Source organism: Siniperca chuatsi, linkage group LG13, assembly GCF_020085105.1.
Source record: "Siniperca chuatsi isolate FFG_IHB_CAS linkage group LG13, ASM2008510v1, whole genome shotgun sequence".
NCBI classification, from domain to species: domain Eukaryota; kingdom Metazoa; phylum Chordata; class Actinopteri; order Centrarchiformes; family Sinipercidae; genus Siniperca; species Siniperca chuatsi.
In genome coordinates, this window is record NC_058054.1 from 16,044,862 (window position 1) to 16,061,726 (window position 16,865).

Consider the following 16,865-nt stretch of genomic DNA (forward strand, 5'->3'; position numbering starts at 1 on the left):
TTATAAGTTTATCATGCATTCCATGAAGTTTATTCAGACTACAGGAACAATTAAGGAACAATAGAGACAGGTAATGGCAATGGCAGACTAGAAGTTGGTAAATACAATAGTAAATCTCTACTGTATGATGAGGAGTGGTCTTGTGGTATGCAATGAAAACATGTTTTGTTTTTTTAGCTATTTCTAAGTACAGAAAATGGGATGTGTCTTGTATTGTAAGCACAGAGAATTGGACGTCTCAAGCATTAGCATTAACTGCCCTCTCTGTTGTGGCCCTTTAGATGCTACTGTTGGAACCTCCCACTAACACAGCTCTTCTTCAGATTGAGCTGTCCTCCTCTGCTGATTACTCTAGTATCCTCTGGCAATGAGACTGAAAGTGTGTGTGTGTGAGTGTGAGTGTGAGTGTGAGAGAGAGAGAGAGAGAGAGAGAGAGAGAGAGAGAGAGAGAGAGAGAGAGAGAGAGAATCTGTAAGTGTAAAAGCAGGAGAGCCATGTCTGGTTGTTAAGAATACATTTCCTCTACACTTTGATCGAGAGTGGCTTACTGACGCTCTCACCCAAACAGACACACACAGCTACACACAAACACACATGCATGCACGCACACACGCACACACACAGGCTTACTCCAGTTTACTGAGTCAAATGGAAGAGACTGCTCTGTTTGTAACATTAGCCGACTGTTAGGTTAGCCAACTGGAAACGTAATGATCTGTTACAGGTGACCTTTCCTGCTGTGTGGCAGATGTGTGTCCAGGACTGTGCGTGTGTGTTTAAATCTGTGTGTGTGTGTGCGTGTGTGTCCACTCTGCAGCTGTTGTGACTGTAAACTGAAAATTATCTCATTGTATTTTATATATATATATATATATATATATATATATATATATATATATATTGTCTGCACTTTCTCACTTTCTCATTCAATTCATTTTTCATCTCACTGACACACAAATCATACAGACTTGCATACAAGTGCCTGAACCTTCTCCAGGTTCAAACTCCCTTGGTGTGTGGATGACACACTGTTGTTCACACCATGACCAGTGAGAAGGTGCTGAGAGATGCTCAATGTCACCTTCTCTGCCGATCTGGGCAACCCGTCCAACACTTTCGTGCTCAAAGAGGAAAATTGCCTTTAATTGCTCCACTTTAGAATTGGTCTGCATGAGGCGCTTAAAGGACAGTTACAGAAACTTGGTTGACACATAATCAGCGAAGTACATGGGTTCTTGTCATACACACATTGAATGTAAAATACACCTGAGATCGCAGACAGGGTGGGGGGCGCACAGTGATTACTCGGGCTACAACTACAGTAAATGAAGGTGAAATGCCTGCTTGTAATCGCTGAGCCAGTGCACACAGAAATCACTAGCTTTAATGATGAAAAGGATGGCAGGATCAATCATATATCGATGGTAGCACTGTGCCTATAGACATGCAGCCAGCTGAAACGCCGCCAGGTGCATGCTAATGAGAGCCTGAGGGACATTAAATCATTAATCCTGTACTTATGTGTGTTTACTGCATTTGTATATGCCTTTGTGCAGGCTATGTAAAGCTCAGTAATGTGATGGTGATGCAGACATATTACAGTAATTAAACATTTCAAGACGTGTTGAATGTGTAAGGTGCAAAGCTTTGACGATTAGATTTATTATTGGCCTTTTTTTAAGACTTAGTATCAGACTTATTATTAGACTTCAGTCTATAAAGAGTTAAAACCTGAAAGGTTTACAATATTGCAGCAAAATAAGTTTCATCTCTCAGTTGTTGTATGTAAATATTATTGTGCTGTTTAAATGCTTACAATACATGGCAATGGCCTAGAAACTATCACATGAATCTTGAGTCATGAATCACAAGTCTGTGCTTCAGATTTATCATTGCTGTGACATTGAGAAGCAGAAAATGGAAAATTCCAAAAAATAATTTAAAAAGTTTCCAAGTTACTGATCAAAGTGGCCATACATTTCAATTAAATTACAACAGACAAGTCATAATAGTTACATTTAGGGTCTGCATGTGTGTGTATGTGGGTCTGTATCTGTGTGTGTGTGTGTTTGTTTATAGGTGTGTCCATCTGTATGTTTGTGTGTAAATTTGAGTGAACCCATGTATAGTAACAGACTGATCAAGGCCACGCAAGAGGATTGCAGAGGACCCTCAAGCAGGGAAGAGAAGAAAGGGAAAGGAATGTCTGGCGAGGTGGGAATTACAGAGAGGCAGTTAGAATGCTTGTCACTGCAGGGCCTTTGAGTAGGAAGGTAGACTCAGTTAGATTCTTCTTCCATGGGGGATGTAATACAATCAGAATGGAAATGCTACAACCAGCACTCTATAAACGCTACTAAACACAAAGTGCAACCAGTGGTACACTAATATCAAATAACAATTGGAGATGCTGGCTGCTGTAATGCAGACTCTGGAATAGTCAATAATTAATACTGTTGTTGTTATCACCTTATTTTAACCTGTGTTATTGTGAAAATGCAGGCATAGAATAGCAAGGTGCATCCTTTCGCCAACTTTTGTCCAATTCTTCGGGGTTTGAATGTATCTTTTGAAACAAAAGATCACACATTATGGTAATTTGTGATTTCTTATAATAGGAAACAGGGGTCAAGGGCATCAAGCCTCCATGTTTTGAGAAATTTTGTGAGTGTGATGGACAGTTGGAGAAATTAACAAGAGAAACATACACTGGTCTACAGAAAAAAAAAGTGTGTGTTTTATGGCTGTTAAATACGGTGGGGAAAAGGGGTTTCCAAACAGTCCCAGGGTAACACAACATATAGACAATTGGAAACTCCTTGTTTGCAAAAAATGAAAATGTGTATTAAAACGTATTCGCCCACATAAACAACAGCACACTGTGTGTGTGTATGCTTGTGTCTGGAAATAGTAATAGTGGGAAGGAATCTTCAAAAGTAAAATTTTTCATTGCAAATCAAGGTGTTGCATCATACATGATCTACTCCTTGCTCTCATCTGCAAATGATCATGAATCACCCACATGAATTTTGTTCGCCTTAGGCTTGGTTGCATTGATGTGGATGATCTTATTTCCATCTTAAACAATTTGTTCTGATTTCAGCTGCACCTTGACAGCAGTTTTCTGAGATTGTGTATATGTGTGTGTGTACACACGCATGTTTTCAAATGCGTGCACAGGCATGCGAGTCAGGAGTGCTCATTAAAATTGTATGGGAGCTGATGCAGTACTCCTGCTCCACTGCTCCCATTTCCACAGAGTTTTCCACATCTTGCCAGGTTATCAGGCAGGCGAACACATGCAGCCTTGCCTCCGCAACTGCCAACAAGCTGGGTTTGAGGTCGTAAGAACAGTCACTGCAGCTAATTCATCCTGTCATGTTCATGTTCGCTGTTGAGTATTTTATAGCAGCAGCGACATAGTAACTATTAATCTTAGTTTTGTTGAGCACTGACTGAATTGATGGAACCTGTTAATGCTAATGCCATGTCTGCTTCTCTTCATCCCCACCTCCCCTTCCTTTCTCCTCCTCTGTCTCCACCTGTCCGCCTGCTAGGGGAGCACCTGCGCATCTGTCCCCAGGGTTACACCTGCTGTACCAGTGACATGGAGGACAACCTGGCCATACTGAGCCGCAGGGAAATGGAGGGGCTACTCAAAGACACTGGCCGATCCTTACAGACCTCACTCAATGGACAGTACAAGGCCTTTGATGGTGAGGTTTGTGTATTCGCAATAAGTATAAGTATATGAGTGGGTGAGAGAATGAGACGGGAGAAAAAACATGAATAGATATGTCTATGTATGTGCATGTCTGTGTGTACTGAAGTTCTTTAACAGTAATTAGCGCATCACACTCAGTTTTGGGTGCTTTTGTGTCAGTTTTGATAATACATTTTCTTGCCAACTGTGGTGTTTTTCATTTCACATTTTCAGTCTGGACATAGCCAGCGCGCATGCGCGCGCACACACACGCACGCGCACACACACACACGATAAGCCCTTTTATCATATCAAGTCTGCAGATTGATACAGAGCATTGATCTACTCTCATGCTTCAGCATGAAAAGAGGAGGTTGGTAATGCCTTGTAATGGTGTTGTCAGAATGCCAAGTTGTTTTATTTTTTAACTTTGGTACCAAGTCTGCTAAGTCAGATCCACAGAACTGTTTAAACAATAAAATAACTGGATTCAGGGTCATCCTGAAGCTGAGGGGTTTAAGATGCTAACCATGCAATCACAACATCCCAAGACAAGGATCTTTGTTGCATGTCATCTCTCTCTGTCTGCTCTATACTGTATACTACACAATAAAGACAGGAGTGACAAAAAGGAAAAAAATCTTAAATATTAAAAAAAATTAAATGCATTTTAAATAACCAGAATTTTGAAAAAATAATAGATCACATTCTTTAAAGCCCCTTTATCATCACATAGTCTCCTGAAGGGGAACAGGGATGATTGAAAACAGATATAAAGTGTTTTCATTTTACAACTTCTGCTTGTTCAAGAGAGCAAACTCTGATTGTAAGTAATCTGGATCAAGACCTTCTGCCCAACCATAAGGCAACCATAAACTTTTACAGGGATTTACATTACTGGGTTTGAATTTGAGAGTTTAACAATATTGTAGTATTGTAAATAAATATAACATGCCACATAATACAAACTGATTCTGGGAAGTGTATAGTAATATTGACATCGCAGATCATATTTCAAAATATATTTTACAGTAAAATGTGAACATATATGGCATCATGGGTGGTGTGTTGTAGCAATAAGCACTAGAGCAAGACTTTGAAAATGTACTCTCCACCATAGCAAAATATTGTTTGTAAGTTCTTAATAATATGAAATAAAATCAGGACTTAATTGCACCGTTCTGAGTGTGAGAGAAGAAATGAGAGAGACAGAGAGAAAGAGAGAGAGGGATTTTCAATCTTAGAACATTGGCGCAGCAAGGCAATTATTTGTGTCTAATGACCTGCTCCAGTTAATAGAAGGGTGTCTCTGTGCTCCACTTGTTCCCCTTGGCCAGTCAGTGACAATGGATCTGTCAGCTAGGGCTCTGAGCTTGGCTAGTTGACATTTCTTTACTCTTCTTCTATTGCTCTGTGTCCTTTCTCATGGTCCCTCTTTTTAACTCAGAAGGTTGTTGCTGTGCCAAAGGGATATAGTCAACCTGCCAAGTACATACACACACACACACACACACACACACACACACACACACAAACCTGTCCAGGACATACAAATTCTCTCCAAGTTAGTTTATGTCATGCTACAGTTCTTCAGGAAAACACCTCATTTAGCACAGCATGCCAGTAAACAACACAGACTACAGACACACACATTCAAGCAGCACTCAGCTCCGACCTCTGAACATTCTAATGATGCACATCCAAAAACTTGTAGATAAATACACACAGAGACAAATGTCATGAACGTGGTAAATTGTATTGCCTCACAATGAAGTCATTTGGAGCTTGTTTTTGTTCCTGTATGCTTGCCAGATGTGTTACACTTACACATTTCTGATAGCTGCTGTTTTGCTTTGAAACAGAAAATGATTCAGGCTGTTCTTTTTTGTTGACCTCAAATCTAGCTTCTCCTCTCCTCTCCAAAGCGACTTACTCCCACTCTGTTCAACTTTATGTTTTTTTCCCCTGTTTCTCATGTCGCCTTATCTCACCCCAATGAGCATCAGATGGGGACAGTGGAGCTGACATAGGCAAGAGAGAACTATATGTGTGTTGGGACCTTGAGGTTTAAAAAACCATCTGTTGTTGACTGCGTCCTGTGAAGACGAGAGCTGAGCGATAGACTGGGGTTAATTGGACCATAATAAGTTACATTTGCTGTAACATGATCAGAACAATTTGGCAGGATCCAGCCATTCTTACTAAAGACATCCTGTTGTTATCCTTAGCTGTTGAAAAGTGCAAAGTAAGATGAGTTACTCCTGTTTCAGGCTTTGGGAAACAACTTACACCTTTACCGTTTCAGAAGTGTAATGGTGGTTGGATCTTGGTTATTTACAGGGTTAGACACAAAAGATTCAGTAAGGTTGACATGGTTAAAAATAGGTGAGGATTAGCTGAATCCTAACCACGTCCAGATAGTTTCTTGTTCACATGGCTGCAGGAGAGTACAGTGACGTTGTACCATGCTGCCAGTCCCTACACATCTGGCTGTGTTTAGCAGGGTGTGGGCTAGCTAGCGCCATGTCGCTAAGTGTAGGGTGTTACTGTTCCAGCCCAGGCAGGCCAGGCCTTTTTAGGTCCAGGGACTTTGGAAGAAGCCCCAACCAAGCCACAGATTAGAGGACCAGCGTGCTCACATACAGCTGGCTCTTGGCCTGTGAGTGCGCACGCTGTATACTTGTGAGCATGCAGATGTGTATTTATATGAATGTGTTTGTAAGTTTGTTATTTAGTGTGTGTGTCAATGTGTGAGTGAGTGAAAATGCTCTTTGTATACTGTACTGTATGTGTGTATGTGGTTTACACTTGGCACTCCCAATCTCTTCACTGTCATTCATACTGTGTAGAGAGGTAAAAATGAAATCATATTACGTTAAACAAAGATGCAGCATATAATCCTGAGGATGAAAAAAAGGGGTGAAGGAGAGGACAGATTGAAAATGAGACCGATGGAATAATGAAGGAGAAAAAGGGACATATCGTCAGAGCAAGGACAAGGGTAAGAGATAAACGGGTGGAAATGGAGAGTGGTAGCCAGAAAGACTGTGAAAGAGAAAGAGAGATGGGGCTATATATGAAAGTGAGAGGGAAAAGGTCAGAGAGGACACAGCGAGTGATGGCACCAAAGGGAGCAGCGTGTTAGATGGCAACCAAGTGTGTTAGACAGACGGAAGCCTTAAACCTGGCAGGTGGTGTTTGGCCTAATGGTGCCATCACTGGCATCTGGATTTACTGTGGTGTGTGTGTGTGTGTGTGTGTGTGTGTGTGTGTACTGCTGCAACATATAGCTTCATGCAAAAGCCTACTTTTTACTTTGAGATATCTGTTTAGACTTTTTATAATAACAAGATCAAAAGGAAAGACAATATTAATAAAATTCATACCTTAAGAGTCGAATTAACAATTTTGTTTGTTCAGTATGTAAAGCTCTTCATGGCCCTACATGATTCTGCATACAACTGCAAACTCATGTTCTGATCTCACAGCTTTCAAAACTTAAGGTCCTCTAACACCAGGCTTGTGTCTCAAATTGTGACAGAGCTTTTTTTTATCTTTATCTCTTGTTTTAATTGTGTATATGGTTGTGCCAGCATCACATCAAAGTAAGGTAACGATTAATCAATTGACAAACTATTTTGATAATCATTTAAAAGTAATTTTACATGCTAAAAAGCCAAATATTCGCTGGTTTCTGCTTCTGAAATGTGAGGATTTGCTGCATCTTTGTCTTATATGACAGTAAGCTGAATATCTTTAGGTTTTGGACTGTTGGTCTAACAAAACAAGAAAGATCAAATGATTTATTAGGCCTATTTCAGTCTTTTGTTGTTTTTTTGACTAGATGGAAGAATATGAGTATGGGTCAAAGAAACAGATTTTATTCTGATCTTAACCCAGGTCTTGAATGATCAACACACACAGAGACTACACACACATTCATGCACTGGCACATAGTATTTATGAGCAGCCAAATGCTTATTGGCCAGTGTGTTCCAGCCCATTTCAGTTCAAGGCAGATCAGTGGTCATAGAGCTTAATCTGATTTGAAGAGTACTGGCTGACTGGCTGGCTGGCTGGCTGGCTTATGGTTACACTCATTTCTAGATGACCAAGCAGGACTCGCTTATTTATTCATTTAAGTAGAGCTCTGAACATCTCCCAGCTGGCCTATTAAGTAATACCATCTCCTCCCATGGAGATAGACTGAGACGGAGCAATCCAGGAGAATGACATCAAGCATACTCAAATGTATCCTATCAGATTTAGGAAACAGGCACTAAACTTGGATCTAAGGACAAGTCTGTATCGCCATCAGTTGATAGCAAACAGCCTGCTGTATTTCTTTTCAATATTCGAATTCAGTTCGAATAGTGCAGCAGCTCATTGGGAGTTCTGATACAGAGAAAACGCTGTACTATAATCCCAATAAGAACGGTTTTGGTAATGTACAAATGAAAAGACATGCATTTCTAGGTTTGAACTGGAATAGATTTGAGTATTTGACTATATTTCAATGTGGAGTTGGGTTGGACAAAATATTAGAGACACCTCTCAGTATAACAATACAATGCCAGCCTGTTTCAAAACCTCCACCGTAACCCCCGTAATGAGCAAAGGACTTAATGACTACGGACCCGTCGCCCTGACGTCTGTGGTAATGAATTAATTTGAGCGCCTTGTGCTGTCACACCTCAGATCCATTACTGACCCTCTCCTGGACCCCCTGCAGTTTGCCTACAGAGCCAACAGGTCTGTAGACGATGCAGTAAACATGGCCCTCCATTTCATCCCCCAGCACCTGGACTCTTCAGGAACCTATGCCAGGATCCTGTTTGTGGACTTCAGCTCTGCTTTTAATACCATCATCCCGCCTCTGCTGAAGGACAAGCATGCCCAGCTGAGTGTGCCTGACTCCACCTGCAGATGGATCATAGACTTCCTGTCTGACAGGAGGCAGCATGTGAGGCTGGGAAAACATGTCTCTGACTCCCGGTCCATTAGCACCAGATCCCCTCAAGGCTGTGTGCTTTCCCCTCTGCTCCACCCATGACACCACCCTCATTGGGCTCATCTCTGGTGGGGATGAGTCCGCCTACAGGAGGGAGATTGATCATATGGTGACCTGATGCAGTCAGACCAACCTGAAACTCAGCGCTCTTAAGACAGTGGATTACAGAAAGAACCCAGCCACCCTCATCACTCTGTGTGACTCCCCAGTCGACACTGTCTCCACAGTGCAGAGAAGGTGATTGGCTGCAATCTGACATCCTCCAGGACCTGTACGCCTCCAGGACTCTGAGGTGTGCAGGAAAGATTGTGGCTGACCCCTCCCACCGCAGACACAAACTGCTTCAGACACTCCCCTCCGGCAGGAGGCTGCGGTCCATTAGGACCAAAACCTCATGCCACATGAACAGTTTCCTCCCATCCGCAGCTGCCCTGGCAACAAGGCCCGGGACCCCGACCGACACTGACTCTCATACCCCCCCAACCCCCCACTACACGTTATATTAACATTAAGTCTACACTGCTGACTCAATGCGTTACATTAATGTACATCTTCTGGACTACTATCTTGCACATTGCAAATTGCAAATATTCTTTAAACGTCATACTATGAACTTACCATTCCCTGGTAAATATTTTGCACATCCCTGCACAAGCTGTACAGCTCTTTCATTTAAATAACAGTGATATTGTACATATTTTTTTTATTATTTTTAATAATAATTTTCATATCTTATTGTCAATTTTCGTTTTCATGCTTCTTGACTTACAGTACTTGTTTTATCTTTCTGTATATTTTCTACTTGTTGTGTTTATTGTTATGCATCAATATACCAAAACAAACTCCTTGTATGTGTAAACCTACTTGGCAATAAACCTGATTCTAATTCTGATTCACTCCCACCTCCAGCCGCCCACCTTCTAATTTCCTGCTTTCAGGGTCACCTCTGATGATGTCATGAGAGACAAGGACATCTGCTCCCATTGTGGCGCTTGATTGGCTCATTTTATCTGCATGCAAATCACGTCGGTGGGGACCAGGAGTACACTGGCCTAATTATGCCAAACACATTACTCACTTGGAGCAATGGCGCCTTGGAAGGATAAAATGAAAGAGAGAAAGCAAGATAGAGAGAAAAAGAAAGATGAATGCAGGGTTAGAAAGGATGGTATTGGGGCAAGCAGTGGAAAGTAAGATGAGCTAGAGGGGAAAAAGAAAACAAAATGATAGTGAGGGTAAGGAATGGTATGGCATTTGGGAGGAAACAAGCAAGGGAAAAAAGCTGAAAAAGAGAACCAGATGGATAGAAAAAGAAACAGGCATGGGTAAATTGTGCATAATGCTAACCAGGGAAAGTCACAAGAGAGAAAAAGAGAAAGTGGAATAAAGACTTCCACAGAGAGCCTGTTGATAAATGACATGCATTATGTGATGTGTCAGCTTGTTTAAAATAAGGGACCTTTTAATAACATCTAAATGCTGGCTAAGGGGCTTGCAGTGCTCATGGGGCACAGTATGTGTGTGATAAGTGTTGTTATTGATGGAGAGTCAGACGGACACATAAACAGTCTAATGGCTCCCTGATCATCATTCGTGCATTCAGTGCACCCAGGACAGCAGTGTTTGTTCATGCCCGTTGTGTTTGTTTTTTCATTGTCCTTGCACAGGTGGGGAAATAAACGGAAAGGCTGTGGATCCTGGGCACTTGTGGATGGGGGAGTGGTTATGGTATAAAAAGTAGAGATCACAAAACCATCTGGTGCCTGCTGAAGAGGCTATGGGGCCGGGTACAGAGTAAAGGCTAACTGTGCCTGAAACATTACAGTCTCTAAGTCCACCTTCTTTTGAAGATCAAAGTTACCTCAAACACAGAGGATATGTTTTGGGTCCTTAACAGGTTATCGCAGAACCTAATGAACATATTTAAGTTAAATTAAGGAGGAAAGTAGTTAAGCCCTGGGCCAAGGTTAATTTGTTTTGTGTTTTTCATGTAAATTGGACCATCATATTGCCATTTTACATTTTGCATGATCATTTCTTAACTAGGAAGGATACTATCGAAGTAGGATTCCTTGCTTAAAGACAAGTCTACTTGTTTCGGCCAAAAATTATTTTCTGCAGTTGTATTTTTTTCCCCACTTACAAATTTCATGCATGGCCAAATGCCTCTTGAATGCATTCTGCACTTAACCCAATGCAAGTGACAGATGAGGTCTGAGCGATTCGAGCCACATGAATGTTGCACAATTCATTCTTGTACAAATGCCTAATATTCCCAGACAGGATTTGAATATTCTCCAAATTTCGTGGCAGCCATCAGCAAATCAACATGATTGTGTATTTTGATGCAGATCAGATCCAGCTTAAAATGTTCTATTATTATAATAACAAATTTAGAGCAGTGTACAGCCTTGGCAAAGGTACTGTATATGCTCTCTGTGCTTTCTAATTTTATTTTTAATGCACCAATACCACCTGATTTTCTCCTCCTCTCCTCTTGGCATATGCCTCATCTTTTGCTCTCTGTCTCTCTGCCTCTCTTCACCCTGCCAAAGAACCATCCAGCTAATATGATCATTCAGCACTTGTCAAATGGACAAATAGAATTAAGGCTGTCAGATATGAAAGAGATATACAATTGCTGCTTTTGCAGCCCTGTTTTCCTCTCTTACTCCCTTTCATTCTTTCACTGATCATCCTTTTCTATCCAAACCTCCCTTGTCAGTATCTAGTGCACTGCCAAAACTCAGTTAGACTGTCATGTTTCTCAGCTAGTTTTCTATTTATGATCCTTAACGGTATGTGAGTAAGTGTATGAACCAACAGTATGCTTAAGCATTCATGTCAACAATCAGTTTACAAGTCTACTTTAATTTTTCATTGTGTGGGAAGCTTCTCACCAAGTTTTTTCAGTCCTCTAGCCCCGAGTGCTTTGAAACATTTCCTGCACATGCGAGACAATGTTAACTGCCAATTGGAAGAAACAAACACCAGAATGAGTTTTCACAGGAGACCACAGCATTAGGTGAGAGCAGACAAGTCGTTAAAGATCCAGTGATTTCTTGTCAGCCTGTGATTAAGTAATCACCAACCAGTTTTAGATCAGATTATTCAATCAGCTGGTGTGAGTTGCAACTTTATTAAACAGTGGCAAATGTTGGCAGACCCGCTAAGCTCTCTGTATGAGAAAACTGATTCTGGATTAATCTGGAATGAGTAACACAAGCCTCCGTCAGTTAATACCTCTGTGTGAGAAAGTAACTCGGGATCAGTCCAAACCCTCTGTGAGAGTGATTGACAGCTGGAAGAACATCAATAGTACATCTGTTACACAGAATTTCTTGTCAGTAACAACTTGACACAGGAGACAGAGTGAGGAGGGGGAAGACTAAAGATAGAGAGATACCAGAGAGACAGACAAGGAAAGATGGTACGTGGAGGTAGAGGCTACTTGTCTGGTTTAAAGTACTGTATTGATTGATAAAAGACCAAGAGGGTGAAATACTTAATGCGTAATTTTATGGTATATAAGGGTTTGTGTGTGCACTGTAATGTGTGTGTTTACTCACTTTTGGAAGTAATGGGATAAGAGAATGTGGGAATAGAGTAAAAATAAGCCACTAACATGTCAAGGTGGCCTGGATGTGAAGCTCAGAGTGATTACAAATGAAATTATTAACGCCCCTCTCACCGCAGGAAGAAAGCCATTAAGACACACATGCTTAACTTAGCTTGTTCTCAGTGTGTGTGTGTGTGAGTTAGAAGAAAAAGGCAGAATGTACTGAGGGAGAGTGTGGCAAGAGAGATTTTCCTAATCTGTCACATTAAAGAAAAAAAATGTTGCTGTTAATTATGAGAGTATGCGATCAGTGTGGTTGAGTCCCTGTAGTACAGCTGGGCAAACTGTTAAATATATCAAAAAAGGATATTTTCCAAAATCAATATACAATATTGCAAAATCACATGTAAAAACAGTCAAACTGATGTTCTAAACAATGAACGGTGTTCCACTATTTTGATTTACATCAGACCAAACTCAGCTCATTTTGCTAATTTTTAAGTACAGCTTGCTTGAAGTTATTAATATGGACAACAAATTTTGGGAAGGATGTTATGACAAGATCATAGAATCACAATATGATTCCACTTAAACTTCATACATGACAATATTGAATTATAGCCTAGTCCTACTCTATTGACCATTAAAAGTATAATCAGTCTTGTATGGTTATGTTGTCATATGCTGTAGAGATTGTAAAGCCCTTTGAAGAAAATTTGTTATTCTGGTTATCAATACGCAGTAAAATGTGCCAAAATATTTTACTTTATATAAATTCTGGGCTATACCCTGTGATTAAAAATGACTTCACGTGTCAGTTTGTATACTAGACAAGTTATTTTTGAATGTTTGATCAAATATTTGGATCAGATCGCAATTAAGGATGCAATTCTAAATTACAGATTTCCAGGGAAATATACAGTAGCTTGCATCATTTACTCTAGAAAAACAGCAATACTTAATCCTCACAACTAACTGACATCACTTTTTCAGGTTTAGTTATAATTTCAGATTTATACATTAAAGGAATAATATTAGTGTCCTTATGACTACTACACCGAAAATAGGTAAACTATCCCAACTACTGTTTGTCCCCTCCACACCCCAATGTGCTGGGATACATATAAGCAATTAGGTGCCCTCTCCCATCACTCCTTCCTTGGAGAGCAAACCCTGGGGGAGAGAAGGTGGAGGTCAGGCTTTAAGGGATGATAGAGGATTGAGGAAGAGTAAGAAGGAGGGGTGAAGGAAAGGATGAGCTTGTGGGTCCCTGTATCAGAGACACACACAGATGAATGAGAAAGGTCATCGCCACAAACAAAAGCACATGCACACACACACAGGGGCTTTGTATCATACTAATGATGATCATTAGTCACTTGAGCTGAAGGGCAGAGGAGAACTGGACAGCATGATACCATTTAACAAGATCTGCCCTTCACATGTGGTGATCCCAGAGCACTTAAAAAAAAAAAAAAAAAAAAAGCCCTAACTACATTAAGGCTGTAAACAGAAATGTTGATAATTCATTTTAAGGGAGAAAACTTCACACCATCACCTGAAGGAAAATATTTCTGCAGAAACCCATTTCTCTTAGCCAGACTTAAGGCATTTTTACAGTATGGCTGACCGTACACAGCAGGAATGAATTCTAAAAGCAAAGCCGCACCTGTCACAGCCGCTCCCCGTCTGTCTGCCACTGTATACTCTGGGTATAGTGTGTGTGAGGGTCTGTGATCCTTGCACATCTGTGTGTACATGTGAATGTGCTGTCACTTTAAAGTTGGTTTCTCTGTGTATGTGTGCTTTTCTGCTGACTCTTGGCCGTATGCTTGTGTGTTGGCTTGCACAAATATGAGTGACAGATGCAGTGCTCCTGGTATTTTGAGGCTGGCCCAGAGCTGCGTTTCCAGATAGGTTGAGTGACAGGAGGTCAGGGAACAGGGGAATGATGTGTCATCCAGCGAGGAAGTCTTGCTACTAAACAAATGCTGGACATACGGCTGCTGCATGTCAGAAGCATTTATCTTGCCAGGAATTAACATTTAAGAAATTATTTGCTTTACACACCATTCATTAAGCTGCCATTTGCTCTGTGCTTGGAGGTCTGTAGCTATAATGAGGAGCTTACTAGAACAAACTGGTCAATATCATTAAAATACAATTTTAAACTTTAAAGTGAAAAATAGTATTTACTTATGTCACACCAGTGAGGAAGAGCAGGCACCGGTTTTCAGCACAATACAGCAAAAGACTAAAGAGTTTAAAATAAAGCCATTTTTGTCATAAGTGGTGCAGTATGAGGACCCAAATGCAGAAGACCAGGAAGTGGTATGTGGATGAGGTAGCTGGATGACTTGTCTATTTATTTGGCGATGTAGCTTACAGGCACCTAGACAGACAACAAACAGGTTACAGGCTGGCAGCGATTGAAACCAGAAAATAAGTCCAACAAGGCTAAGCAAATCCAACAGGGAGCAGGCAAAGTTCAAAGTCCAGAATCCAGACACAATCCAAGGAAGACAAAGAATAATTCCAACTGAACTCACCAGAAACCACTGTCTGGCCACTTGACATAGGTATAACAACACACACGACAAAAAACAATGACCCAACAACAAACAAAGGAAAAGACCCAGACTAAATACACTAAGGTAGGTGAGACAACGAGACACAGGTGCAAACAATCAAGGAGGAGCCAACAATCAAAACTGGAGGGAAAGCAAACAAAGACAGGAAGTAAAACCACAAGACAAGCAAGGGAAGGAGAATACTACAAAATAAAACAGGAAATATGACAAAACCTCAAACTATTACAATTTTTAAATAGGTTGTTAGAGATATCAGTCCTCCATTGTATTTTTGAACCCCTTAGAAGCACACATTTATGCCCAGAGCTCATTGTATATGTTTTGAAACATGAGTGTACATCCAAAAGTGTGTGACTGACATTACATTTAGAAATAATGCAAACTGACATTATTCTGGACGTGACCCCAACTGGGGGAAATGTCAAAGGGCAGTTGGTCGTGGCACTGAACAAGACTGTGGTTGTAGGAGAAGGTACGTGACCTGATGTGAAGTTGGATATAACTTGAAGAGCGTCCCTTGATGTTTCCAAGATGACTTAGGTACATTTTTCAGATATACTGTAATCCTTTGGAAGTACTCACTAAGCACGAAATGACAATTAAATGTAGCAAAAGCAAGAATATACAATGGTGTATGTCTCAGAGTTGTTGTCTGCTAGTGAAATTAAAAACGAGTCTCCACAGAATTACATTTCTGCTAACATTAAGTGCTAAATACATCTCAAATCAATGGCTCCGATGAGAGCAGACCTTTTAGCTTGGAGTCTGAAAATGCCAGATGAAGGCAGCAAATTACAGCAGTGGTGAAGGAGGCTGGCTGGTGTTTATTAATGAGTGTGAAAGCAGAACAGAGATACAGTATCCAACAAGGCCAGTGCTTAGATAATGCCACGCAGATGGGTCAGGATGAGCTTAGCATATTATAATGTTACATAACTCCAAGTGCTGTGATTGTCTTCAGGCCCTGCGCATGTGGGTGTTGGAGTTTTGCTACTGTATAACTTGACTTGGTTTTACCATATGTTGTTGTCAGGGAAACTGTTAGAAGACGGGGTGTGTTTGTATTTTGTTTAAATATGAAGGAGCGTGTGTGTGGTGGATCTTTGTGTGTGTTATGATGTTTTTAAAAACAGCTTTGTTAGGGGAATACGCTAACTCCAGACAGAGTGTCCCCTGTGGAGGCCACAACCTCCCCTTTTCTCGTCTCCTGGTGGTGGCAGGCAGAGATAAGACACCTACAAAGTAAACACTGCTGCAGACTACAGCTTCCTATCTCTCCCACACACACACACACACACACACACACACACACACACACACACACATGTTTACACACACAGGCAGACAAACAGATAAACACACACGCACACACATGCACCGGGTTTGAACCCATCGAATACATGGAGGTGCAGAGCAAATGCTGACCTGAATGGATGGATGGTCTGTTGTTGTGCTGAACCTTCTGTTGCCATACTCTCAGCAGAACAGGGGCCTCATTTATAAACATTGTTTACACACAAAATGGATGTAAAAATGGGATTGATGAAAACAAACTCGATATGTGAATGTCTGCACCTCGATCGAAACTCCCCCATGACCCACAGTACATAACTACAGTACAGTGAGTTACCAGTTTTAGCTACACCTGTCTAATCTAATGCAATACAACAGCCTTGCATTAAATAACATTTCTTAAGCTTAAAATGTTCAGTTTTGTAGACTCTGCTGTTTTTTGAGGCTGTAGTTGTTAGTCGAGTTGTATCGGATTGTGTAATACTGTATATATATGTGTATTATCCTGTCCCCCTATGCATGTAAATGGGGTGGACGAAACATTAGAACGTTAGTGTAGGGTTTGGATTTGCAGTATGCTTCCCCTGTTTCCATTTGCTTTTTTTGTTTGTGCTTGTCTCGGTCGGACTTCAGCATTCTGTCTGATTGACAGCCTGCCTCTGCCTGTATCCTATATCTGTAAATCCTCACTTGGAGCAGCATATACTT

The 16,865-nt window shown here is 40.9% G+C and overlaps 1 protein-coding gene across 1 annotated transcript in view; it reads left to right on the top strand.

The window, feature by feature from the left end:
- The window catches only part of gpc1b (glypican 1b), a 75,163-nt gene that overhangs the window by 41,281 nt on the left and 17,017 nt on the right, over nucleotides 1–16,865 (top strand). Inside the window, exon 4 of the mRNA XM_044219039.1 lies at nucleotides 3,558–3,716. Within this exon, the coding sequence (XP_044074974.1) occupies nucleotides 3,558–3,716 (159 nt within the window). The remainder of the gene's footprint in view (nucleotides 1–3,557; nucleotides 3,717–16,865) is intronic.